The following is a 26,843-nucleotide window of genomic DNA, read 5'->3' as shown; positions in this document are numbered from 1 at the left end:
CCAGGAGCACACCAGCTCTGCCAAATGGAGAGCACTAGAACAATGCTGGGCATCAAGACTGGCCAGCTACAACTTCTCTGTGGAATTCCAGTATGGCCAGAGCAACACCAAGCTGATGCCCTGTCCAGGCTGCCAACAACAACAGAACCAGGTTGATCATGGCCAGAGCAACCACAGAAGCAAAGTGTGCTTTCTATATGGCAGCCACTAGCTAACTATGACAGCCTACAACCCAGCAGGCAAAGGTCTCTGTGAGCAAGCCAAACAGTTGCTGCTGGAGGAATGGAAGACTTCCTACCTGCTGGAGCTGACCTACATATATAAAACACAGTGCACACCACCATGAAGTACATTCTCCTACTTTCTGATGCTCTGCAGGTATGGCCAGCTGCCAATAGACAAGATCCTGGTCATCTGACAGAGGACCTCAAGGAACCAGGGTCCTGGGACCCCAGAATGGCATAAGTATCACCAACATTTTCATGAGGCAGGCCAGACTGTAGCCTCTAACATCGGCCAAGCCTGAGACAGACATAAATGGAGCTATGATAGACATGCTGGTGCCAAACCATTAGCACGGGGGAGATGGGGAAATCAGGTCCTACTCAAGCGTCAGAAGAACTCTAAACTGGACACAGCCTGGAGCCCTGAACTGTACATCTTGGGCTCCTGTATACCAAATAGCTGGTATATAAGATCCGAGCAGGGGGTGCCATTTCACATTTGGTGGGGAGGGGGCAACTTTAACCATGATTCCAGGGGCTACATAAGCATCTGAAAACTGTAGGGTTTTGTTTTGATGTTTTTTTTTCTTCAGATAATTTAGAAATTAGCTGATGGCGCACTGTATCTAATTCCTATATATAAAAAAGAGAATTAAATAAATATTAGACCCACTCAGCTCTTATACTAACATGTTCTCACATCTTGTGTCAACTCACTTAAGGGACATTGGTTAGGTTTAAAATTTTAATGTATATTCTTAGTTTGTTACTAATTCTTGAACACAACAATTGAAACAATTGTAGAAAAATCTAGATTACATTCTATCACATTTTTGCAGTTACCAAGCTTGGAATAGATCATTTAACTTTGAAAACATCCCACTAGGGTAAGGTACCATGAGTTTATGATGCACATGCCTGGGGTTCTAGGGGTGTTACCTCACTACAAATAGACTATAAACTGATTTTAAATAGGAGTGAAACTGATATTTTCAAGTCACTTTCACAGTATTGCCAATCCTAATGTTCAAAAATCACGAATCAGGCACACCAAAAATCAAGAGATTGGCTTTAAAATCATAAGATTATATAAAAATAACAGCTTTGGTGTTCTTTTTATTTGCCGTCTGCTTTTTGAGCAGTGAGGTGCCCTGAAGTCACATGTTGAAGCTTTCTCCACAGCCACAAGGAGAAACATCATTTTTCTTTAAGAATGAAGGCTGAAATTATCAGATATCTACTTGACTCCATGAGCTGAGGCTTATAGACTCATAGACTCATAGACTCTAGGACTTTAAGGAAAACAATATTTATCATCCCAACTCTCATGATTTGTCATGAGTCTCAACACAGCTTTCACTTCTATTTAAAGACTAGTTACTCTCCTGAAGGCTCTTAAACACAACACTACAGTGATTGAGTTGCAGTTCTCACAGCAAAATATTTAAAAGCAAACACCAAGAAAATTCCACATTTTAAAGTTGAGAAAAAAATTGAGACTTCTGTGGTATATCAGGGCCACTGCAGGCAGGAAAGGAAAATAAATAGGCACAGGAACTTTGGGCAGCTCTTCCACTTGAAAGAAGGTTGGAGGGTCAAATCTTCGAGTCCTTAATCCAGTAAAACTTCTATTGCTTAATAACTATACACTTCATATTTAAATATCTGAGCCATCTTATCCAGGGCTACGCATTCTACACACATTGGCTCAAGGATGTTTTCTGGCATTTTCTGCCATATTCTGAACAGTGCTGAGCACACAGAATAATACAAATCATGACAATAATCGTCGACTCTATGGACTCTGTGGATGCAATTTCTGTTCTTTGTTCTGGAATTGTCCTGGATACAGCTGAAACTCTAAGAATTTGAGGTATAAAAACACACCTGATACTTAAATGATACTTTCTGATTCCTTCCTTTTCATCAACTTAGAACAAAAAAAGACAAAACAAAATAGTTTTCAGTTAAAACATAAAATTGCACAGCAGCCATTGCTCTACAACCCAGCATGGGGCAGAACCTGCCACCTCTTGGGAGTTAAGTGATCCCTCCCATCTGACTCTCATTCTCCATCCTTCCTGACCTCTGTGCTGCTTTTCATGCTGTCAACTAAAACATCCATCCCAACCTCCTGAGACCATTTGCTGGAATCTCAGAGAACTGTCCACCTTGGTTTTGCTTCCATCTATCAGAGTTTTGGATAAATGTGTTAACCTTAAAATTAGTCACATGCAAAGCAATGGAACACTATGAGAATTTGAATGTAATACAAGTTGAGCAAGGGAATGATGACCAGCAGAGAAATGGGCTGGTCTGCTGGATAGGGAACTAGCCCTGAAAGATCTGGGTTCTATTCCCACCATGGACTTCCTGTATGACCACAGGCCAGTGCCTTAGTTTCAAAACATTTTAGGCACCCAAAGATGCAGCTAGGCATCTAGTGGGGTTTACAAAGCACCTAACATTCTAGGCACTTTTGAAAATTCCAATAGGTGCCTAAATACCTTTTGAAAATCTGGCCTTTAGTCTGTGTGTGCCTTAGTGCCCCATCTGTACAAACAGGGATAATAGCACTGCTCTACCTCACCGAGGGGCTGTGAGGAGAAATAGGTTAACACCTTGTGAGGTGCTCAGATACTATGGTGAGGGGGCCACAAAAGTATCTCAGATAAAATGGGACCTTATCTATACCACTGATATCCCTTCCCTTGGTTTTGGCTCCTCCTTTTCACCAATGCCCCCCAAATCTCCCCCTTTTCTGAATGTAACCTTGGCTCAGAGGGCTTGCCTGTATCTTTTGAGTCTCCTGTGTTCTCACTAAAACAACTCCTCTTTCCCCCTCCACTCCACAGAGGGATTCCCCTTTTACAGGATAAACTTCCAGATCCTTAATTTAATCACAAGCCCTTTCTTATCTTGCCATTTTGAGCCTGAGCCACAAAACAGCATGTTTGTGTGTTGGGGGCGGGGGGGAGGAGATTCTAGTTCTAGTAGCAGGAGGCAGGGCTGGAAGGAGTCACTGGGCTCCCACTAGTGGAGTGGATCACACATGGGGGATCCCCACTGCAGGCACCCTACACTGGTCTTGTCCCCAAGGCAGGGGAAAAGCAGAGTGAGGGGATCAGGGGACACATGGAGGAGGTACCCAAGCTTGGCCCTGAGGTGGGGGAGGAGCAGAGCAGGGAAGAGGCACACAAACCTGACCCTGGAGGGCAGGGGCACACAACAAAGAGGCAGGAGCACCCCAATGTCTTAAAGGCTGAAGGGGGAGTCCTCCCTATCGGAATGACACAGCAATGCTGACAGTGGCCAAGCCATGAGGTATGCCTGCTATCTAGGAACAGGTGTGTTTACATGGTGGTGGACGTGGAGCTGGTGATGGAGCTCCTTCTCCTTCTCCCTTCATTATTTCTCCTTCTCCTCCTCCCTGTTATTTTGCACAATCCAGATTGTCTGGGTGGGACTGCCAGTCAAACACACAGAATTAACGCTGACCCTTGAGAGGGTATGAGCAAATGAGCAGATGGGTACTGGATGGAGGACCAGCCCAGGAAATTTGGAAATAAAACAAAACAAAAAAACAAGAAAGATCCCTGAGGGAGGGTTGGTATTTGTGCTGAGGCATGTGGCTGAGATCTAGGACTTCTTCTCAAACTATGGGAACCCCCACCTGACCATTGTCTTTTCCTCTGATTTTGGGTAAGGTTTGTTGCTGTTTTTATAACTGTAACAAATACTAATTTAAGAAGGCAGGATAGCAGACTCCTAAAAACCTGCACCTAGAATGTCACAGAAGAATTCAACCTCTCTAGCATCATTCTTTTTTTTTCCTTTAAGAGTCAAAAGCCATTTTCCCTTGTTATGATCAGCTTTTAGGATTTGACAAATATAATGCAAAGGGACACATTCTCTATTTGTACTACAATACATAAATTCTACTCAAGAAACAGATTGTCTTGGAGACCACATTTGAAAGGGAGAATGAAAATTATTGCCTATTAATCACTGGTCAGAGTGGTTATACAAACTGAAAATTGCTTTAAGGGTGAAAGTCACCTCTGTGCAGAGAAGAAGCATGAAACCTATGTACCACTGAAATCTCACTTATGTCATCAAAATGACACTGCCTTGGGGAGAATTTCACTCTAGAGATGTAAAAGAAGAATTAGTTGTTCCTAAAGTGTAATGGAAACAGATGAGATTTACCTTTTACCTAAAAAAAAGGTATTAGAGATAAGACAAACAAATGTGAAACTTAAACCTTAAAACTTTTGTAGGGAGGTTGAGGTATTTTTCTCTCCACAAAAAAGACACTTATAGACTGCCACCCAGAAATCAAAAAGTTCACGCAAAATTCCAAATATTAGGCACTCACCTCCACCCCCAATCATCAAAAACCAAAACAAGCCCTCCCCCATACACACACAAAGAAAAGGAGGAGGAACAGGAGAAAGACTTTATACCTGTTAAATCACAATAGACCAGTGGTCTAAGGACAAGGCACCAAAAAAGACTTACACCAACATCGGACATAAAAAGCAATAAGAAGAGGTTTTATAAATACATTAAAAGTGAGAGAAAGGCAAAGGAATGTGTAAGTCCACTATGTAGTGGGGAAAGATTGCTAACAACAGATGACATCAAGGTGCCTGAGGTGTTTGATGCCTATTTTGCTTTCGTCTTCATTAAAAAGATTAATGGTGATCAGATAGTTAATAGTATCTTTACAGTAGCAAAAAAGGGAAAGAAGACAAGCCAAATGGGGAAATATCAGGTTAATAAATATTTAGATAAGTTGACAGAGTCTGATGAAATTCATCTTAGGGTATTTGAGGAATTAGCTGAAGCAAACTCAGAACCATTAGCAATTATCTTTGAGGACTGGTGAAGTTCCAGAAGATTGGAGAAGGGCACATAGTACCTATCTTTTAAAAAGGGAATGAACAAGACCTTGGGAATTACATACTAGTCAGTCTAACTTTGATACCTGGAAAGGTACTGGAACAAATGATTAAACAATTTCTTTATTTTTGGGGGCAGAACTCACTTGTTCTTGTCTGCTCCTCTCACTGGCGGCAGATACAACCAGTGACCTGGGAGTTGGTGGGTGTAAGGTATTCAAACCCTTTAGCAGGGATGAAATACTTCTTTTTTGACCTCTTGGAGGTGGGTGGGATGGAGGACGGGGTTTGCCAGAGGGCGTTGCTATGTTTAGAATCCTGTCGTGCACAGGCAATGCGACCCCTGAGGAGGCTGCCACCAACAGCATGCTGAATAAAGTATCAGACTGCTCTGCCATTTCTTCCACCTCCAGGTCCAATTTCAAAGCCATCCTTCTGAGCAAGGCTTGGTGCTCCTTAGAGTCATCAGGTGGACGGACGTGGGGGGCCGCCACTACTGCATCGTCTGGTGAGGAGGATGAGGACTGGACCCCCAGGAGAGTGCCTGGGACATTGTGCCCCGTCGGGGAAGGTTCTTTTGGAGTGGACACCTGCTCCTTTACTCCAGTATCTGATCCCACTCTGCATCAATGCTGGGGATTGCTTCTTCGAGGCAGCAAAGGAGGAGTGGTGTGAAAAGAGCATTGGCATAAACAGCATGCCCCACACGTTCCAATATGGCTACTGAGCCAGCTACTGGCTCTACTGCCAAGTCGGCCCCATGGAAGCTGAGGTGGTCTTGGGCACTCACAAGGGCCACTGCTGTCATAGTAAGGGGATGAAGTCCCACTCCAATTTGGACAAGTCCCCATCCAATGATTAGGGTGAGGCCGTAGAAGTTTGTGCCTGGCGACTGACTCTAGATGTGAGAGAGCGATGCCTCAAATAGGAGGACTGGTGCCTCTCCAAAGACTGGTGTCGGAGTCTGGGAGATGAGTGCCACGCCAGTGACCAGTCTCATATTTGAGGGGAACGATGAACCGATGGAGAGCTATGACAAGGGGTTGTCTGGAGGGAAGATGACTGATGCCGGACATACGGGGACCGACGTCTCAGCATAGGCAATCTGTACCACATCAATGATGACCACGAGCATGGTGCTGGTGACCTGGGCCATCTGACAGGAAATCCAGATTGCGGAATCGGGGATCTCAGCTGTGGAGATGGTGAATACTGCCTCTGCTCTGGGGACCGACGGCATTCGGTTGCCTTCTAAGGAGATCTCATAGCTGACTTTCCCCCATGGGAAGCCTTAGCTGGATCCAAAGCCATGCGTGGCACCAGCAGTGCTGGGAGAGGTCTCTGCTCCCTAGACTCCAGGAGGGCCTCAGATGTCAATGGCCCTGCCAAGTGCCTGGGTTCCCTACTGCTTCAGGGAGTCAGAGCTCTAGGAGGGCTGGGGGGAGTCCAGCTGGAGAGGTACCCCCTATGGCTCCAGAGTGGATGGGCGCCCTGAACAGGTCCTTTGCCCAACGCCCCTTAACTCTTCTTGCTCGGTGCCGGGGAGCCTTGTTTCTTCAGACACTTCTTGGGCACCGGCGAAGGGGAGCAGTGCCGGCGGTACACTCTGCACTGATACTGAGGTGCTGGGCATAGAGTTGGAGTGGGAAGGCTCCGATGCCGGGCAAAATGCAGCCTCCATGAGGAGGGTCCTTATATGAATGTCGCACTCCTTGTGAGTTCTAGGACAAAAGTCCTTGAAATGAGACACTTTTCCTTCACGTGTGACTTCCCCAAGCACTTTAGATAGCTGCTATGAGGGTCACTAATGGGAATAGGCCTATTGCAGGCAGAACAAGGCTTAAAACCCAGGATGGGGCATTCCCCAGCCCAGGGCTAAGTCCTGCTAACTAACACTACTTAACACCTACTTACTAACTATTGTAAACAAACTATATACAACACTAACAAGGAGAGTTAGAGAGAATTGCTGTCCACTTGCCAGGCAAGGGGAAAAAGTGCTCCGACCAATCATCATGGGCAATAAGGAGGTATTGAGAGGGCATAGGGCAGGTGCTGCACTGCAGAGGGTACCACTGCTGACCTGATGGACACAGCTAAGGCAAAATCTCAGATGGCTGTGCACATGGGCGCGTGCACACATACAACAGAATTGACATGAGCAAACACTCGAAGAGGAACCTAATACACATTAAAATGAAGCATTAAACACTATCTAACTAATCAAACAAACACGGTTTGAGTAAGCAAGGCACTTTGTTCAACACTATGGATCCATGAGATCTGTCTGACTGCTACAGTTGGAAGGAACTGAGGTGGCAACATGACCTATTTTATAGCGACACCTTCAGCACATGCTCGAATGCTGAGGGGAGGAATTGGTATTTATTATTTAGCATGTGCATAGTCGTTTAGCCAAGTGATGGCATCTTCAGCGGCATGATGCAGTTCTTCTAGGCCACTGCTGAATCTAGGCAGCAGGCATTCATCGACAATGTGCATCATCATTTGTATTGCACCACAGCTGCACAAAGGGCTGTCACGAAGGCCCCAGCAATACTGGCTGGCTGCACAGAGACTTTGCCAGGTCTGGAACCTGTTCAACAGGCACAACTGGTGACAGGGCAGGTCAAAATCAGGTGGGCAAATTGTGGGGTCAGCAACGAGGGACTGGTTGGGGATTATAACAGATCCATTCCTCTCGCCAGAGTGTTTCCGCCCTAACATCCTGGTGTGGCAAATGAGACCATAATGTGCGACATGACAGCAAATGTGCAACTGGTGGTTTAAAAAGGTCATTGTGCAGCAGCCGGCTTGGGTTGGTGTGTACTTTCTCCACTAACTTGCTACTAGCAACCTGTCATCTGATATGAGGAGGAGCAATATTGCTCAGAACTGGAAGCCATGGCAGTGGAGTCGGATGCAGGGTGCCGGAGATAATACACATAGAGGCATATAAGTGCCTATCCACCAGTTTGATGTGTGACGATCAACTCCAGACTGGTGCACAGTACTCAGCCACAGAATATGAGGTGGCAAGAGCGGACGTCCGTAAAGTTGGAGCATGAACACCCCATGACAAACCTGCCAGTTTGCTTAGAAGATTGTTGCACATCTTAACTTTAGCTGCTGCCTTCTTCAGCATAGTAACTCAGTGTGCAATCTAAGGTCACACCTAGATAGATCAGCTCTACTTCATGCTTCACCTTCTGACCACTCAGATAAACATTCAGCTCCCGGGTTGTGCTGGTGTGATGAAGATGGAACAAACTGGAGACTGTTTTTATGACACTTGGCTGGAGGCCCCAAGTCTTACAGTAGAGTTGTTGAGGAGAGGACTTACAGAGGAGTTGGTGGGGCGCAGGAGCACTCTAATGGGCACTGCTATCAGCAAGGCTGCACCAGGACAGGGGGCGCATCTACATGCTTTTGAATTTTTTTGGGGGTGGGTGGGTATACAAGTTAAATATTTTTATTACAGTAGAATTTACACTATGTTGAATTTCAACATATTGTCTGTATGTGCCTGATTTATATACTTATTAACAGCAATATGAGCACTTTGAATGAAAAGTGTCTTAGAAAAAAAATTTCTCAGAAAATATAAATACACAAGGTAACTATTTAAATCTCCCTCATTCATAAAAGTGTCTCTATTCAGTGTCAGAGACTAAGGAATCAATTCACATTTTCCATAGTACAAGGATGGGGTGGGGGGTAGGTGTATGGGCCCCTAACCTGTATATGTTTCAGTAGTGACACACATCTAAAATCTATCCACATTTCCCTGAATGCCTGTTAGTCTTCTGAGATATTTATTAATACAATAGAATTTTCTATGAGAATAGACCAAATTAAAGGGTCATTAATGTTTAAGTTTTGCACAGGAATATCCTTTGTGTGACAAAGGCATCATCTAAGATTATATCTACACTTAAACCGCTACAGCAGCACAGCTGCAGCTGTACCACTGTAGTGCTTTGGTGCAGACATCATCACTACAGCAATGGGAGGGGTAATCTGACCTCCCCAAGAGGCAGTAGCTAGGCTAATGGAAAAATTCTTTCATCAATGTAGCACTTCTACACCAGGTTTGGTTGGTGTAGCTATCTCTCTCAGAAAGGTGTGGATTTGTCACACTGCTGAGAGACACAGTTATGCAGATGCAAGTTTCCAGCGTGGATCAGCTCTAAGTATTTTTAAAAGAGAAATGTGCAGTGGCTTAAAGCTGTGAGAGACTTATTAATAGACAAAAGAAAACGCAAGTCCACATGCTGAGTGCATGCTTGATAGTCTAGGCAATTTACTGTCAAGTGCCATTTGTACTAGGCATGCCACAAAGCCATTGGTTTGAAAGGTTAATGATTGCAGCAATCACAATTTCAATTTACAACAAATGGGATGACAAGAAGCCAAACAGAAAATGGAGGAGCCCCACTGTGATGGTAGCTGACCAACAATCCATCAACAACACTCCAGGAAGATTGTGAAGCCAGAATGCTGGGAAAATCTTTGGAGCCTGGAGAAGTCTGAGACTTCCATTAAGCCCATTTTTCAAATAACGTAAAAGCTTTAAAATTTCTAAATTACTGAACACAAGCCTATGCCTTCCCATAGTGCTTATCCTTTTCATAGCTCTTATCACATCGAAAGGATCATCTCCCACCCTTTCGCATCACATTTCCTTTCATCTCTTGCCTCTTGTCCTATAAGTGTTGCCCTAGTGGCCATGGCCATGACCCAAACAACCCTTCCCCAGAAAGCTAAATGAGTGCTTCTGGCTGCTTTTCTACAATCGTCCTCTACTGCTCTCTCCTGAACATTGCAGCAGATGTGATGTTCTACCAGGGTAACCCTCTCTAAAGCATCCAAGCAGCCACATAAACTCAAAGACTCATTCCTTGACTTTCTGCTTCTACTGCATGAACTATTCTATGATGGGTGCTGTGATGATGAGAACGTCAATTCGGCTGATCATCATATAGTTCAATGTAATTTGCTTGCATAAGGAAATCCAATTGATTAAAATGTCTTTGAAGGCTTACTTAGTTTTTAATTAAACAAAACAACAACAACAACAACAAAGTAATTGCTCAAACCTCTTAAATGTCATGCACATTACAAAAACACTTGATTCAGATAACATCTTTCTCATCTACACTGAAGCAGAACTGTGCAGGCATACACTGGACATAATTATACAGGATATCACTTTTTATTTCTGTCATGACTGGGACCCAATGACTTATTCCCACCTGGAGCATTTGGATAGACAGACATACAAGAGAGAACTGTACTGTATAAAGTAAAAACACAGCTGAAAATTCAGCCAGTTATACTTTTCATGTGCAATACATGATTTTTGATGCACAAAAGGCATTTAATATTATTACAAGTTCTAGTCAAATATGGATTTCAAGAGGATTTAATTAAAACTTTTCATGTTATATTTATCATCATATTAGTCATAAATGTATGGTGGCTGTTCAGAGCCTCATCCCCTTCTATTCCTTCCCAGCTTTATTGTTATTACTACTATATTATCATCAGTTGTATTGTGGTAGTGCCTAGAAGCCAAATGATGAGGGGATCTGGTCATGTGAGGCACTGTACAAAGACTGAGGAAGGGACTATCTACTACTCTAAGTGCTTACAATGTAAGGGCTTGTTTACACAGGAAACTTTTACCATTTATACTGGTTTAGTTAAATAGTTATAGTTCTACCAGTATAAACCTCGGCAGGAACACTTTTATTCTGGTATAAGAGTGTTTATTTTGGGTTTACCTTAAAACCGTTCCCAAATGTAATCCCTTTTTCTTTTTCTTATTTCCTGTTATTCAGCCAAAAACACGTATTGCTATAATTACAGCTGCTCCTTCTACTTGCTCTGACTTGACATGGAAACATTCCCAGGAACCAAGTATAAAACCTTGAGTGACTGCAAAGAAGTAGTTGCTAGGCTATTTCAGCACTCTGAAGGGAGTGCAGAAAGCTATTAACCATACCCAGCAGCTATTTGGAAGCTAATGTGGAAGGCTGCACTAAGGGCCGACATTCCGCACATACACACATACCCCTTAGTTAGAAGCTGGAAGGTCCTGGTCAATCAGTAGTGAGTTCTGGCAGGGTTACAAAATTAGCAAACACAAGTCAGATCCAGCTCAACCGTGCATGCAGGGAGAAGACAGAGCTTCCCAGGGTAAACCAGACTGTCCCATTTTGGCCAGGACAGTCCCTTAATTAAGCCCTATCCTGGCCATCCCAACATTTTTGACCATTGTTCTTGCCAACTGATTAAGTTGGCAATAGCAAATGGGACAAATTCCCAACTTTGTCAAAAAAGTGAGGTGTGGAAGAATGTGCAGGGGGGCCAGCGGTGATGCCAGTCACATGTGGGGGCAGGGGAGAGAGACAGGGCTTGGGAAGGGGCAGGTAGGACTCGAGCGAGCAGTAATGCCAGCCCCAGCCTTACATGGGGGCGGGGGGGGGGGAGAAAGACAAAGCTCGAGTAAGCAGCAATGCCAGCTTTGCGGGGGGGGGGGGGGGAAGGAGACAGGGGAAAGAGGAGGACAACAGTCAGAGCTTGGGAGAGCAGTAACACCGGCCCCGCATGGGGGAAGGAGGTGCGGGGGAGGGCTCAGGGAAGCGGCTTGGGCCAGCCCTGTGCAGCGTCCCATTTTCCCTTTCGGAAATATGGTCATCCTAGGGTTGGATCTCAATACAACTTCCTGTAATTTTACAGAAGTCAGTGGGATTGAGACTGGGAAAACAGTATAAAGGAGAAATTGCAGATTGGACGCCAAATGTCTTTGTGAGGTGTATTATTACATCATTGAATTAGAGATAGTGTGTGAGCACACAGCTACAGTTATCACCAAGTTTTTTTCTTTCTTATTTGATGTTGTTTGTGTGGATGCTGAAACAACTGGCTATGTGGTACAACTAAATGTTTTATTTAACTATCACTATAATACCTAGGGTGGGCCTACGTGGAAGCAGAAGATCTCCGATTGTCAGACGTTCCTATCCCTGTATTTATTTTGTAAGGGACTAGGCACTGTGTTATATTCTTCATGTTAAAGGAAAACAAGAAATCTCTAGTTAGCGATATTAGTCTTACCAGGGTACATTGTAACTGCCGAGCTGTAATGGTTTATATTTGGAATGTTACTCATAAAAAGGAATTTGAAATTATTAATTGTATGTGTGCATAACTGTCTTATGGCAAAGGCTGGTACTGGATTCCTAAGAAGAAAAAGGAAGTGAATCCTATTACAATTTCAACTTTTAGAATTTAGAGGGTTCCTATAGTAAATCAAGCTCTTGCAAGGATAAGAATTCATGGTCTCTGCAAATCCTTTAAGTCAGAAAGAGGGATTCTATACCATAGAATTGGTAAGTAAATTGACTTACCTTCTCTCTACGTAGGTTCCACAAGCAATATAAATTAAACTGAAAAAGGCACCATCTCCTTTTTATAAGAATAAGAGTCTCCACTGGCATGGAGGGGTTTACATTGGTATAATTATGTTGATTTAAATTCACAATTTAGCTTATACCAACATAACTTTCTCACTCAGGCAAACCCTGAGTATACACGACAGACAAGGCGTGGGGGAAATGAAAAGAACCAGACTTATAGTTTGCAAATGTCATGCTGGTGCCACATTTTTGTTTGTGTGTATGGTTTTGTTAGGAGGAGATTTGGTAAAGGGGAAGAAAGGAAGGGAGCAGGGACACTGAAGGGAGTTAGGTAAGCGGGATGGGGCAGGAGAGAAGAGGAAGACAAGGAAGGAGGAGAACATGGAGGGCAGGTGGAGTGAGACAAAGACTGTGTAGGATGTGGTTGGAACAAACAGCCAATCAGCACAAGGGCTAAAACATCCTGAGTCAAATCTGCAAAAGCATTCTGACGACAACATTGGTGTCCAGTACCTGCTAAGGCGGCTTGAACTCCATTTGATAAAATATATAAGGATGATAGAATAGACAAATATTTGTGGCTCAGTACATGCAAGATATCTGTGTAGTAGAGGTGCGCTTGATCCACTCAAGCTACGAGGAAGTTGGGAATCTTTGGCCCCAGACACCAAACTTTGCAGCTAGAATTTATTACTACAATGTATAAAAACGAAACTCCAGATTCAACTGTGAACTTTGGAAAGAATCCAGTTCTGAATTCTGTGGCTTGGCTAGCTTCTGTTGCTGTGGCAGATGTTACTTTTTTAACAGTCTGTAAGACTGAAACATCCATTGCAGCAGTTTTGGAGACAGCTGATAAGTTTACCGCGATAAACTGAATAAAGAAAAACTGCAGCTCAGGCTCATTAACTCCAGATATTCAAAACTTGCATCTCTTGGATTATCATGGACAATAAGGGAATGAAATATCTGAGGAAGGATGTATTACCATGATAAAACATAGCTGATGCATCTTGGAGTGTAACGGGAAAATAAGTAAGGGATGGAAGTCCTGTTTTAGACTTTATTGAAAATCCTCATAATATTTCCTTATAACCAACACTTTCTACATACATTTTTCTACGTTCAAGAAAATATTCAGATCCAAAAAGACTCAAAAAGCTAGAAACTGCTCTTTTGGAAACATATAGGGAGCCTCAATTTGCCCACCTTACAGCTCTTAAAACCTTTCTAATTATGCCTTAGATAATTAGAGAACATTACCTCAGGATTTGCAATACCTAGAGAATACTGTGAAGAACAAGGGAACATTCTCTAGTTATCTAAAGCAGTTGGAAAGCTAAGAGCAATCACTTTTAATCACTACAATATCAATGTCAGATACCCATTGGTGTCAGGAATGATATTCAGTCAGGATGCCCTAAGGGTCTGACTGTATTTTATTTGCATTTGGATTTTTCAGTGAAAACCTTTTGTTTAAGAAGAAATTTCAGCTAGACTTCTTTCATTACAGATTATCCGAAAGTTGAAATCTGTAAGGTTTACTGTTTCTTCCAAGTGCCTGCCATTAAAAAAATATTATTCTACTTCATTTTGTCATTGTGCTATCAGTATGCTATTAGTGGTACTGCATCTAACTTCTTTTATTTCATTATTATAGTAAATGTCAGGTGAAGATCAAAAGAAAAACTAGATCAAAAGGGCCATAAAAGAAGGCTGCATATATTTTTGCATTCATCTGAACACAGGACTCAGCTCAGTGATTGGAAATTGCTCACTGATGACTGGTGAAAACTCCAATTCATATTATTCAAGCTCATTTACAATCAAGCATCTTGGCTTAATGTTAATTGCATATAATGTCATATAAAAGCATTCATAAAATAATCTAAAAGAAAAAACAAAAACAAAAAAACACACCTCTTGATACTTTCTGGTAGACACTCAAGGGTTTAGACTCAGAAATAACTTCATTCAGCTTTGTGGGCCAATAACTGCTTTCAGATGCACATCTGATTCAGTTTGTGCAAAATACTACCATTTTGATTTGATGTTGTTTTATAACCACTTTGCACAGATTTAAATGATAAAATAAGGTGCAAGACGACAGTGGAGAAACAAGCCTCATGTCTTTGGTTAAAAATGACTAATTTGTGCATGCTAAAATAGCTAGTGGTAGGACAGTTTATGTAATCCACTGAATGTAAAAGAAACTTATTTGAAATTCAAAAATGAAACACAAAAAATTGTACATCAGGGCTACAGCCACTACCTGTTTCATACTAAGGTTTACAACAATTTACCATTTAGAAACATTAATAAAAGTTTGCACTTACATAGTGACTCATGTAAGAATCTCAAAACGATTCATATTCTTTAATTAATTAAGCCTCACATTACTTCTGTGAGGTAAATATTATCATCCTGCTGAGTAAACCGATGCAAACAGAGGTTAAATAACTTGCCAAAAATAACACTGCAAATCAATGGCACAGTTAGAACAAGAATATGAGTCTATGGTCTAACCACACTTCTTTCCATTTCTGTCTCTAAAACAGTACATCTATTAAGCTGCAGAGTTTAGATCCAAACCCATTTCCAAACTTTCACACAGTTTGAAGATATTCAGATTTAGATTCGTGATTTAGTCTATTGTAGAGATAAGGACCATAACTTGGTGCCCGAGCCAAATTTGGGTCAGAACTTCTACAAAATTCTGATGTTTTTCTAGCCAGAGTTTGACATGGACTTATTTCTCACTTTTGCATATCTAGAGCACACCTATCAGTATTTAACCAACAACAATAAAAATCTCCTACAAATTGAACAGTCAAGCTTATGCATACCTTGAACATCTTATCTTGTTTATGGCAAACACGGTATTTTTTGCTTTTGCTAAATTGACCAAATACATAGTATCCTGTTATTTAAACCCACAAACACTTTTATTATGCATTCCATTCATATGCCATTTCTGATTTTGTTGTGGGTTGCATGCTACTTAAGGTGACAAAGTCAGAAAGAAAGTGCTTACATTCTTGAATCCTCTATACAGAATCTGAAGTTCCTTCTTTGTGAATTTGCTCTGTGCTTCCAGCAGTTCAAGAGCTTCAGGCCGATGCCGCACAGTGGCTATTTCCATTTCATCTTCTACGCTGTCTACAGAACAGAAAGAAAGCTCAACAAGAATATACGTGACACAGAAATAACTGCTCATTGCATAAACAGAAATATTAAATTAGACTCTTTAGGAAAAAGGCATTTACAACATTGAAGAAATCGAACATTGTGAACTCACTGGGGCAGGTATTGTGTCTACTTCTATGGTTGAACAGCACCTCATACAATGAGGACCCCATCCTAATGAGCACGCCTGGACAATGCCATAATATAAACATTAAATAATAATAATGCACAGCAAGGAAGAATCCTGAAGGTTATGCATGACCTCCCGGATAGGTCCTTTTCTGTCTCTAATGCTTATGATTTTTTGATAGCAAAAATAACTCAAGTTTCACAAAGTAGCATTGTTATCAGGATCTAGTTACAGGAATCTTCTGTCTAAGCCATTGCTTAGTTAATGAATGGGGGTTTGCAGCTTTGGGCTGGAGTATGTATGTGTTGGCCTAAAGACTAAGGTGGTATTTGGGGAATTCTGTAAAACATCACTGGGTTAGCGTTTCATAACTGAGGTAGACCTTACTGATGTACACAGGTACAGGATCGCCTCCTGGATAATCCTGTCTTTACATGGGTGGGAAGCTAGTTGGGGGATTTGCCAACTTGAGCACTTGTAGACCTTCAAGGCTTCCAGCAGAGCATCAGATTACACGGAGTGAGAACTGGCAGATAACCATTTGATTAACTTGTTTGAGTTAAAGTTTTACAGTAAGAAGTTTAATAAAGTTGCAGCAAAGGCCTTTACATGACAAATACTGTGCTGAGACTTGTTGCTTCATGCCGCTGATCCCAGCAAAAGACATGTTTAAACAAAAAAGTTTCACAGTATTTTGAAATAATTACAGCACAGTGCAGTTTCTGTAGTGTTCTAGGGACAAATTTATTAAACTCACTACCTTGTTCTAGTGTAACAGTTGATCCCTCTATAGATATGTAATCTGAGCCAAAAAACAAAAAACAAACATACATAACAATTCTTAGCTCATACAAAGCACAAAATGCAGAGACATCATTGTTTCAGAAGGCCCAATGCCCATACAGTATTATTGGGAATTTTTATTAAATCTATTTTTCCATGATCAAATATTCTTAAAACATATTACTTAAGTAGTGTTACACATTAGGAAGCTCTCACTGCCAGGCCATTTTTTGTTCTGACATTTGCTATAACAGTGACTTCCAGCTGCCAGGCTGAAACCAAACAATAAAAATGAAACCCCAGTTTAAAAAACAGCGCATACCCTGTCACATATAAACATACACAAGACTACTATAAACTCAGCTGTACCACTTAATGTAATTACATTGTTTTGCCAAGTCTTCTAGTGCTGCTGGCACTAGAACAGATCATCTAACTTTTAAAGAAGAATTTGGGAGGAGGAAAGGAAGAAAAACATGCTTTAAAAATGTGAATAGCTTTGGAAATGTTTGGTGTCCACCAGATGGTCCAATGCGTAAGGCACTAGCTGAGATCTTGAGAGATGAGGATTCATTTCTCTGCTTCACTGCAGACCTTTCTATGTGCCCTCAGGCAAGTCCCTTTGTCTTCCTGTGCTTCAGATACCTATATGCAAAATGTGAATACTTCACAGGGATATTATACGTTTAAGATTATGAGGTGCTCAGCTGCTATGGTAACCTTAGATAGAGCTGTAATAACAGTGTTCACAAACATTAGTTCACATTTCAAACAGCTGATCATTTCAGCTATGCTCATGCCTTCTTTTCTCCACTGTTCTGGAGCATTTGCATGGAAAAATTTGATTTCACTGTACTTAGGGGAATGGCAGCTCTTCATATAAACACCAGCATTATCACGGAAATAAGGGTATTTGTGTGCAAACAAGAGTATTCATTATTCACTGTTCATCATTATTCCTCTGCTTAAATGTTTCAGTCATCCAGTCATGAAGTAAAAATAATATTATGTGATTTAGGTGACAAATGTCTGAAGTCTTTAGCGACTACCTATAGATAAAAAATTAAGTCACAGAAATAAAAATCCTTTCAAGAATGACAATCCTGTCCAGAATGATTCACAAGGGCGACCTGCATTAGATAATTTATTTGCAAGCAATTGTTTATCCAGCTCTAGTGCCCAAGATTCCTCTTTTTATCCATCTGGTTTGTGCTGCCAGGCTTTTGGTGCCATTTCCAGAATCGCTGCCTCAAAGAGATATTTAAAAAATAATATTTTGTAACGTCAGACACAACTCATTTGGTGATACCTTGATGGTAAGACTTATGGCAAGGGTAGCTGAAAGGCAGGTTCAATGCCCCAATCCAGCCAAAAGATACCATGTACTATGTGGCCACCAACATCTGAAATATTGAAATGAGGTACACACAGACTAAGACTTTCAGGCATCAGAGGGGTAGCTGTGTTAGTCTGGATCTGTAAAAGCAGCAAAGAATCCTGTGGCACCTTATAGACTAACAGACTTTTGGAGCATGAGCTTTCGTGGGTGAATAACCACTTCGTCAGATGCATGTAGTGGAAATTTCCAGGGGCAGGTATATATATGCAAGCAAGCTAGAGATAATGAGGTTAGTTCAATTAGGGAGGATGAGGCCCTGTTCTAGCAGCTGAGGTGTGAAAACCAAGGGAGGAGAAACTGGTTTTGTAGTTAGCAAGCCATTCACAATCTTTGTTTAAAGCTGAGCTGATGGTGTCAAATTTGCAGATGAACTGAAGCTCAGCAGTTTCTCTTTGAAGTCTGGTCCTGAAGTTTTTCTGCTGCAGGATGGCCACCTTAAGGTCTGCTATAGTGTGGCCAGGGAGGCTGAAGTGTTCTCCTACAGGTTTGTGTATATTGCCATTCCTAACATCTGATTTGTGTCCATTTATCCTTTTCCATAGAGACTGTCCAGTTTGGCCGATGTACATAGCAGAGGGGCATTGCTGGCATATGATGGCATATATTACATTGGTGGATGTGCAGGTAAATGAACCGGTGATGGTATGGCTGATCTGGTTAGGTCCTGTGATGGTGTTGCTGGTGTAGGTATGTGGGCAGAGTTGGCATCGAGGTTTGTTGCATGGATTGGTTCCTGAGCTAGAGTTACTATGGTGCGGTGTACAGTTACTGGTGAGAATGTGTTTCAGGTTGGCAGGTTGTCTTCTGAGCAGCCTCTGTTCAGATCAGATGGATTACCGTATGCCGGAATCCGTAGTGTCTGTGCAAACCTCATCTCCCTATCAAAAATGAGGATGAGTGCAATTTGTTCTATTTTAACCAAATTAGTTATTATGCTCAGACTCTTTGCAAGTTGTTGGGTATAGTTTGGATGCCTAATCAAGCTCCGCAGTTTCTGAGGACTATCTGCTACAGTAGCAACTGGGCCTAGGACTTGGCTGATTGGTTCTATTCCTTTACAGTCATTGGGCTTGCATAGAAATCAACGAAGGATGATTTTGGCCTTTTAAATTGTGTGATGCTAGGAGTACCCAGTTGTGCAAGATATCTAACGTCCTAATACACCTAGAATAAAAAGTTACTACCTCAGTATATTTTTTAGGAAAGGAATTGTCTTCCAAAATATAACTCCAGTATTTTCGGATCCATTATCATCATGATGGTGACAAAGGCTTGTTCTAGAAATTGTGATTTGATTCAAATAGGATGTCAGTGATGCAGGACAGAAACAGTATGGGACATCAAAAATTGATTCTAATAAGGCATCTATATCTTCACTGTAGCCTGCTCCTTTGTCTAGATGTTCTGTCTGTATTCTCTACACACACTGACTTTATATATTGAAGATGCTCGTGTCAAAACATTTCAGCTCTCATTGTATATAGAAAGATTTATCATGCTAAGAAGCAAAACACTGTTCTACTTAGATCACTTATTTATAGATGCCATTATATCCAATTAGTGCAGTAACATGCTACCCTGGTTTATGACAATGATTATGCACGACACACTGAAGATTAGAATATTTTCAATTAAAAGTTAAAGGCTTTTTTTCTCCCCAATGCAATTCAAATCTTTCAATTTGCACTTGAAAATTAAATCTTGCATTCTTACAATACAAGAACCAGTTAGGTCCGCCATTCAGTATTCAGGTGTTTGTAAGCACTTCCATTACAAACCCTAATTTTCTTGATAAATGGCCTGTGAAAATTTGCTGGAACTTGTCATGCAAGGTCTAAGTCTAAGTCATACATTTTTACAAAAATCAAATTTGATTTACACTCATTTGCAGTATAAAGATTGTGCACAGGAATTAATTCAGCAGAAGGACTTCTACAGCCTCATGCTGCTTACATGGAAATCAATGTCAGTTTGATCATTAAGGGTCTGACTGGGTCAAAGGTGCTGAGCAATCACTGACTTCAGCGGAAGTTAAGGGTGCTGAATATGGCTAAGGATCACATGATAAGTTCCTCAGAAGCAGGACTTTTGTATTCTTCCAGTGTCATAATAAATCTTTACAGTATCAAACAGCAGATCCAGTCTTTTCCTAAAAAACTCCCACATTTTCTAACAGGACCCTGAGAAGCATATGTTTGGGTTTCAGGAATCTGCATTTTTGGTTTCGCCAAGCCATTACTTATCTGTGTCAGCACCATTACACAAGAGTGTCTATAAAGGGGAATGAACAGTGACATAGTCATTCAAACCTGTAGAAGGAATTTTGTTACACAACAGATAAAAACGTTGTCCTGTTTAAAATTTAGCCAACATACTCAGTAGAACACCACTAGTACCAAGGAATCTTCAGTGAACACAAGTGAGTCGGGTACGCCTCAATTTTACTCTTAATCTGGAAGATGGAATTTTCAACAACATGGTTCCCAATAGTCCCATTCTGGGGCATTTTACTCACAGGGAAGACAAAAAAATACTTCTTGCAGCACCCCAGGATTTCCTTAGAGGTTTATGCTGTTACTTATTACTCTTTTTTTTACTGTTTATAACCTTCTTTAACGTTTCACTTTTCATCCTATCATCGGTGTAGCTAACTCATAATTTTATCATAAATCTGATGATATGTGGTCATTTTCTTAAAGCCCAATTCTTGGAATCATGGGATTGAATGAGAACTTCAGCTTCCTTTTTCAAACAAAGTAAGTTTCTAGGCCTCATGGTAGCACAGAAAAGCTTGAAAATGAACCCTAAAAGATGGGGCTGGCACATAGCTGGCCAAGGAATGAAGAACATAAAGGCTACTTTTGTGCCTCCCTACCCCCAAACTACAAGGACTTAATATTGAACAAATATTATAATTTTGCATAAAAACAAATCTTTCCCTTATGTAAAAATTAATCTATACTATATACGAATGTTATATTTACTAATTATCGCAATGGAAGAAAAGGACCAGGCCTTAAAGGTCACCTGCATTCACACTATTGAAATCTTCCACTAATTACATGTCAAATTTAGTGTTTAGATTAAAAGGACTAAGGAATCAACCTGAGAACAAGCAACTGTTGAAAAGTTACCAATACATTTTGTCTTGATGACTATTTACACATTTAAATAGGCCATACCTTAGGCACTTACAGACTTTCACCAGAAATGCACATTCTACGCAGCCATTCGTGAACAATTTGACAGCCTAAAGAGACTTTACTAGCTTTAATACAAGATAAATTCATCCATACAGTAAATGGTAAGGCAAGAGGCAAACACAGACACTGAAATATTGAACACTGTCTGGGTTTTTCTTTAACACTAAAAATGTATATTGCATTTTAATGATTCATCAAATTATATTAGACAATAGTGTGGTGATGATGGTTCCATATTAATAAGAAATTTAGTCTAATACACTTGTCACATTGTATTTCTGTATTCTTTTATACTAATAACTTCTCAGTAAAAAAGACCATAGTGAAACTTCTTTATAAAGAACAAATTACACTGATTGAAAGTGCTGTATTTCAGTAATATTATTTATCTGGTGTTACATTTAGTATACAGTACCTTTTTTATTTTTTTTTCCATATGTTGGCTACAGAATCACACAAATTGGGGTCTGAGGGCACTCAAACATTTAAAACGCTGCAGCGGTGCAGCAGCACTGGTGCACCCATGCTGCTTTAGTGAAGATGCTACTTAGCCCTCCTGTTGACAGAGTGCTGTCTACACTGTGTGTGAGGTCGATAGAACTGCACTGCTCAAGGGTGTGGATTTTTCGCATCCCATGCAATGTAGTTCTACTGATGTAAGTTTAGAACATAGACCTGGCCTGAGGCAAAAAACCTACATTCTTAAATATGCAGTGAAACTGTGTGAAAGTACATGTATTTATATACAAAGGGCTCATAATTTTAGCGGCATTAATGAAAAGTTAAAACCGCCCATATCAATTCTCTAGATTCTAGAGTGTAAGGACTTAAAGTATTTAATTGGTTTTTCTACACGAAATGTCAGGATAGATATTAAATGACCTAAGAAAGAGAAACTGGCACACATTTACTCCTTAAAGTTTTATGTGAAGTATTCTTACAGTTATAATTCTCTTCTATTTTTAAGTTGGTTTTTTTACACTGGTTTCAGAAACTATTTGCCAGATGAGCTACGTTTTGAAAATTTTTCAGTTCACCAAATGAGGGAAAAGGTTAACAGCAATATAAAACACACAAACTTACCCTTTAAACAGTGGCATTTAGAGAAGTATTTCCAAAAACTGGGCACTAAGTTGTGCGCCCCAAATTACGTATGCACACATTTGCGTACATAAAATCCAAATGTATATATTGCTATCAAGTAACTGCATGCACAAAAACTATTGATTATTGGTACATTTTTTGCCTCAATTCAGTAAAGCGTTCAAGCACAGGTGTGACGCTGGAAGACCAGATGCCAGCTCATGCCAAGGCTCTGGGCCTCCCTGAACATTGACAAATACATAGCTGGAGACCAATCTGGCTCACCCGTATGTTAGTATAATTAAAACAAATATTATGTATGTATGTAATGTTTAGTTATTATGTAGGTATCTAATGTTTAGACTTTATGGAATGCTTGTAGGATGCTGCATGTATAAATCCTATTATAATATCTGTATCCCATGGTATAGGGCAATATCGAAATATTTGCTCTGTAACTATAAAAATGGTTGCTAAGACTATAAGTCCCCCACAGTCACAGAAGAAGAAATACCAAGTATGAAATACCAGTTCACCACAAGAGGTATTATCTTTGAGGTCTACAGACATCAGAGAAGCCATTGTGGACAAAAGACTTTATTGACTGCTTCCTCCACAGCCCTGAAGAAGGTACCATCACAGCTTGAATACTGGGGGAAGGAAATAAAAATTTTGTTTAAGGAGAGCTTATTAATCCTATACTGCTTGAATTCATAAGCATAAACAAGGATTCCCCAGCTGTTTAGCTTGGGTTAGCCCTAAAAGACATATAAAGTTTGCTTATTATAGAAGTTCTATCACATCATTTAGAATTTAAGACTAACTCATATATGTGTGTGTGTGTGTGTGTGTGTGTGTGTGTGTGTGAGTGTGAGTGTGAGTGTGAGTGAGAGAGAGAGAGACCTGCTTTAACCTTGTAAATAACTTATTTATTTTTCCCTGTTAATAAACCTTTAGTTAGTTTGTTACAGGACTGGCTAAAGCACTCTCTTTGGTGTGTGATCAAAGGTACCAACTGACCTCGGTTAAGTGACTGGTCCCTTGGGACTTAGAGTAACCTCAGAGTATTTTGTGATCTCTTGTGTTAAGTGACCATCTAAATTGGCTTCTGCACCAAATGACTGGAGGATAGCTAATCTGATGACAATTTTTAAAAAGGACTCCAGAGGTGACCCTGGCAATTACAGGCCGGTAAGCCTGACTTCAGTACTGGGAAACCTGGTTGAAATTATAGTAAAGAACAAAACTGTCAGACACATAGATGAACGTAATTTGTTGGGGAATAGTCAACATGTTTTTTGTAAAGGGAAATCATGCCTCACCAATCTGCTAGAATTCTTTGAGGGGGTCAACAAGCATGTGGACAAGGGAGATCCAGTGAATATATTGTATTTAGATTTTCAGAAAGTCTTTGACAAGGTCTCTCACCAAAGGCTTTTAAGCAAAGTAAGCAGTCATGGGATAAGAGGGAAGGTTCTCTCAAGGATTGGTAACTGGTTAAAAGATAGGAAACAAAGACTAGGAATAAATGGTCAGTTTTCAGAATGGAGAGAGGTAAATAGTGGTGTCCTCCAGTGGTCTGTACTGGGCCCAGTCCTATTCAACATATTCATAAATGATCTGGAAAAAGGGATAAACAGTGAAGTGGCAAAATCTGCAGATGATACAAAACTACTCAAGATAGTTACGTCCCAGGCAGACTGCGAAGAGCTACAAAAGGATCTCTCAAAACTGGTTGACTGGGCAACAAAATGGCAGATGAAATTCAGTGTTGATAAATACAAAGTAATGCACATTGGAAAATATAATCCCAATCCCAAATATAAAATGATGGGGTCTAAATTAGCTATTACCACTCAAGAATGAGATCTTGGAGCCATTGTGGATAGTTCTCTGTAAACATCCACTCAATGTGCAGTGGCAGTCAAAAAAGCGAATAGAATGTTGGGAATCATTAAGAAAGGGATAGATAATAAGACAGAAAATATCATATTGCCTGTATGTAAATCCATGGTATGCCCACATCTTGAATACCACATACAGATGTGGTTGCCCCATCTCAAAAAAGGTATATTGGACTTGGAAAAGTTTCAGAAAAGGGCAACAAAAATTATTAGGGGTATGGAACGACTGCCATATGAGCAGAGATGAATAAGATTGGGACTTTTCATCTTGGAAAAGAAACGACTAAGGGGGGATATGATAGAGGTCTATAAAATCATGACTGGTGTGGAGAAAGTAAATAAGGAAGTGTTATATACTCCTTCTCATACCACAAGAACTAGGGCACACAAAATGAAATTAATAGGCAGCAGGTTAAAACAAATACAAGGAAGTTTTTTTCACACAACGCACAGTCAACTTGTGGAACTCCTTGCCAGAGGATATTGTGAAGGCCAAGACTATAGCAGGGTTCAAAAAAAGAACTAGATACATTCATGGAGGATAGGTCCAATAATGGCTATTAGCTAGGGTGGGCAGGGATAGTGTTCCTTTCCTCTGTTTGCCAGAAGCTGGGAATGGGCAACAGGGGATGGATCACTTGATTATTACCTCTTCTGTTCATTCCCTGTGGGGCCCCTGGCATTGGATACTGTCAGAAGACAGGATACTGGGCTAAATGGACCTTTGTTCTGACCAGTATGGCTGTTCTTACGTTCTATCACAAAGTCAACCTTGCCTGAGTGGCAAGATAGCCTGAAATGCCAATGAGGACTGTCTGTGACTCCATGTATATTACCTGAGGAGTTTACACTTGTTACTTGGTTGATCAAAACTAAGTATAGAACTCAAAACCAGTTTGGGGTTTGTGGCCTGCTTCTTTACAGACTGTCTGGAGATTGGTATTCTTGCTTGTGAGCCTCTCCAGACATCATGCACAATAACTACCTATTTTCTGTACATCATCCCTCAATTTTGTCTCAATTCAGCAACATATTTAAGCACATACTTAAGTCCAACTTCATTCAGGAAAGCATTTAAGTATTGCCAGCCAAGACCCCAAAAGTTCGTAAGATTTTTTTTAAAGAAAGACTATCTTGTGTTGGTTTTTTGCGGGGGTGGGAGTGAGGGAAAGAAATCTGTCTTGATTTTGAACTTCCCTACCTATTCCCGCTGTGTGACAATTCATATGGCCCTCTCTCCCAAATGTACTGGGTCAGGTGATTTTGGCCGCTGCTGCACAAGCAATCACTCCCACATTTACCCATCTCCTATCCGGCCTTCAGTCCATTACTTTGGCCCACCTATATTAGTTCTACTCCCAGCATCAATTCAACTTCCCTAGCCTCACTTCTGGTCCTCTCCCATGCCCAGGAGGGCAGTGCAGTGGGATCTCTTCTCCCTCTTCCAGGCTGTGGGGGCAGCTCCCCCAGCTCTTCACTCTACTCTACCCCTTCCCAGGCTGGGTGCTGCAGGGAAGGGTAGGGAGATGGAGAGTGACAGAGTAGAAGGACTGGTTGGTCAAAGGAGGAAGGAAGGAAGGAAGGAAGGAGAGTCACCCTGAGCTGGCTGGGCTTTTTCTGCTCCCTCCCTGCTCATGTGAGAATACTTTGGGTGGGAGAGAGCTCTGTCTGCAGCATTTCTGACTTGTTACTCTGCCCTAAGAGGCCAACAATCCATCAGAGTGCTGGAGCTTCTTGGGTCATTGCAAGAATGGCTCCAGCTCCAGCCAAAAGCATGTCACTAGTGTAAAAATTCAGAGAGTTGGCAAGGATTTGTACTTAACTTTAAACCTGGGTTTAAGTTGCATTAAAGGTAAAGGGAATTAAGCACATAGCTAAAATAAAGCAGATGTTTAAATGTTTTGCTAAACAGGGATAGAATGCTGAACTGGGGCCTTTATGCATGCAAGTATCTATTTTCCATGCAATATTATCTGAGTTGATCAAAGAAATTAAGATTTCATGCACATAATTGTGTGCATGCCTGTTTTTATGGTCATCAAGTACTTGTTTTGGTATTATATCCCTTACAGTCACTTAAGAGTTCACAATGCACAAAACAAATTATGTTTTGGTAATGCTCACTTTCTAGTACTCTGGAATGCTGTCTGGCCAAACCAAATAGCAGTTATGTCAAAAGATGATAATAAATAGTGATGATGGGTGTCTTCAGTTGCCTTGACACTTAAAATTAGTGCTATATTACTAACTAAAGTACAAAGCGATATACTGACTCCATGTTCCCTTTTTAATATTCCATTCCCAAATACAGTGAACTTCTATGTAAGTTTTACTTCAACTTGCCTTACTTGGTGGACAACACCATTTATTAGAAAGCAAGTGCAAGTCTCATGCTAAAAAACTTGTTTGTAAATACTTTTTATTGTTTGTGCAACAATCTGTTTTATTGGGGGGAGGGCAGATTACTATTACTTGCATGTAGGGCTTATAATTTTAGGTTTTAACTGATAAACATTGGAAGACACCCTGATACAAAAACTCCCACCAAAATCAATATTTATCCAATAAACACTGGAAATCATCACTTGTATCTAAGGGCTGGT

At 40.9% G+C, this 26,843-nt stretch overlaps 1 protein-coding gene across 7 annotated transcripts in view; it reads right to left on the bottom strand.

The window, feature by feature from the left end:
- The window catches only part of KCNIP4 (potassium voltage-gated channel interacting protein 4), a 789,448-nt gene that overhangs the window by 79,981 nt on the left and 682,624 nt on the right, over positions 1–26,843 (bottom strand). For 5 of the 7 annotated variants that reach the window (XM_050948032.1, XM_050948031.1, XM_050948029.1 and 2 more), the window contains exon 2: positions 15,587–15,711. In XM_050948032.1, the coding sequence (XP_050803989.1) occupies positions 15,587–15,711 (125 nt within the window). The remainder of the gene's footprint in view (positions 1–15,586; positions 15,712–26,843) is intronic. The other 2 variants (XM_050948027.1, XM_050948025.1) reach the window with 1 other exon arrangement.

Source organism: Gopherus flavomarginatus, chromosome 3 (assembly GCF_025201925.1).
Source record: "Gopherus flavomarginatus isolate rGopFla2 chromosome 3, rGopFla2.mat.asm, whole genome shotgun sequence".
Lineage (NCBI taxonomy): Eukaryota > Metazoa > Chordata > Testudines > Testudinidae > Gopherus > Gopherus flavomarginatus.
This window is presented reverse-complemented; position numbering and strand designations above follow the sequence as displayed.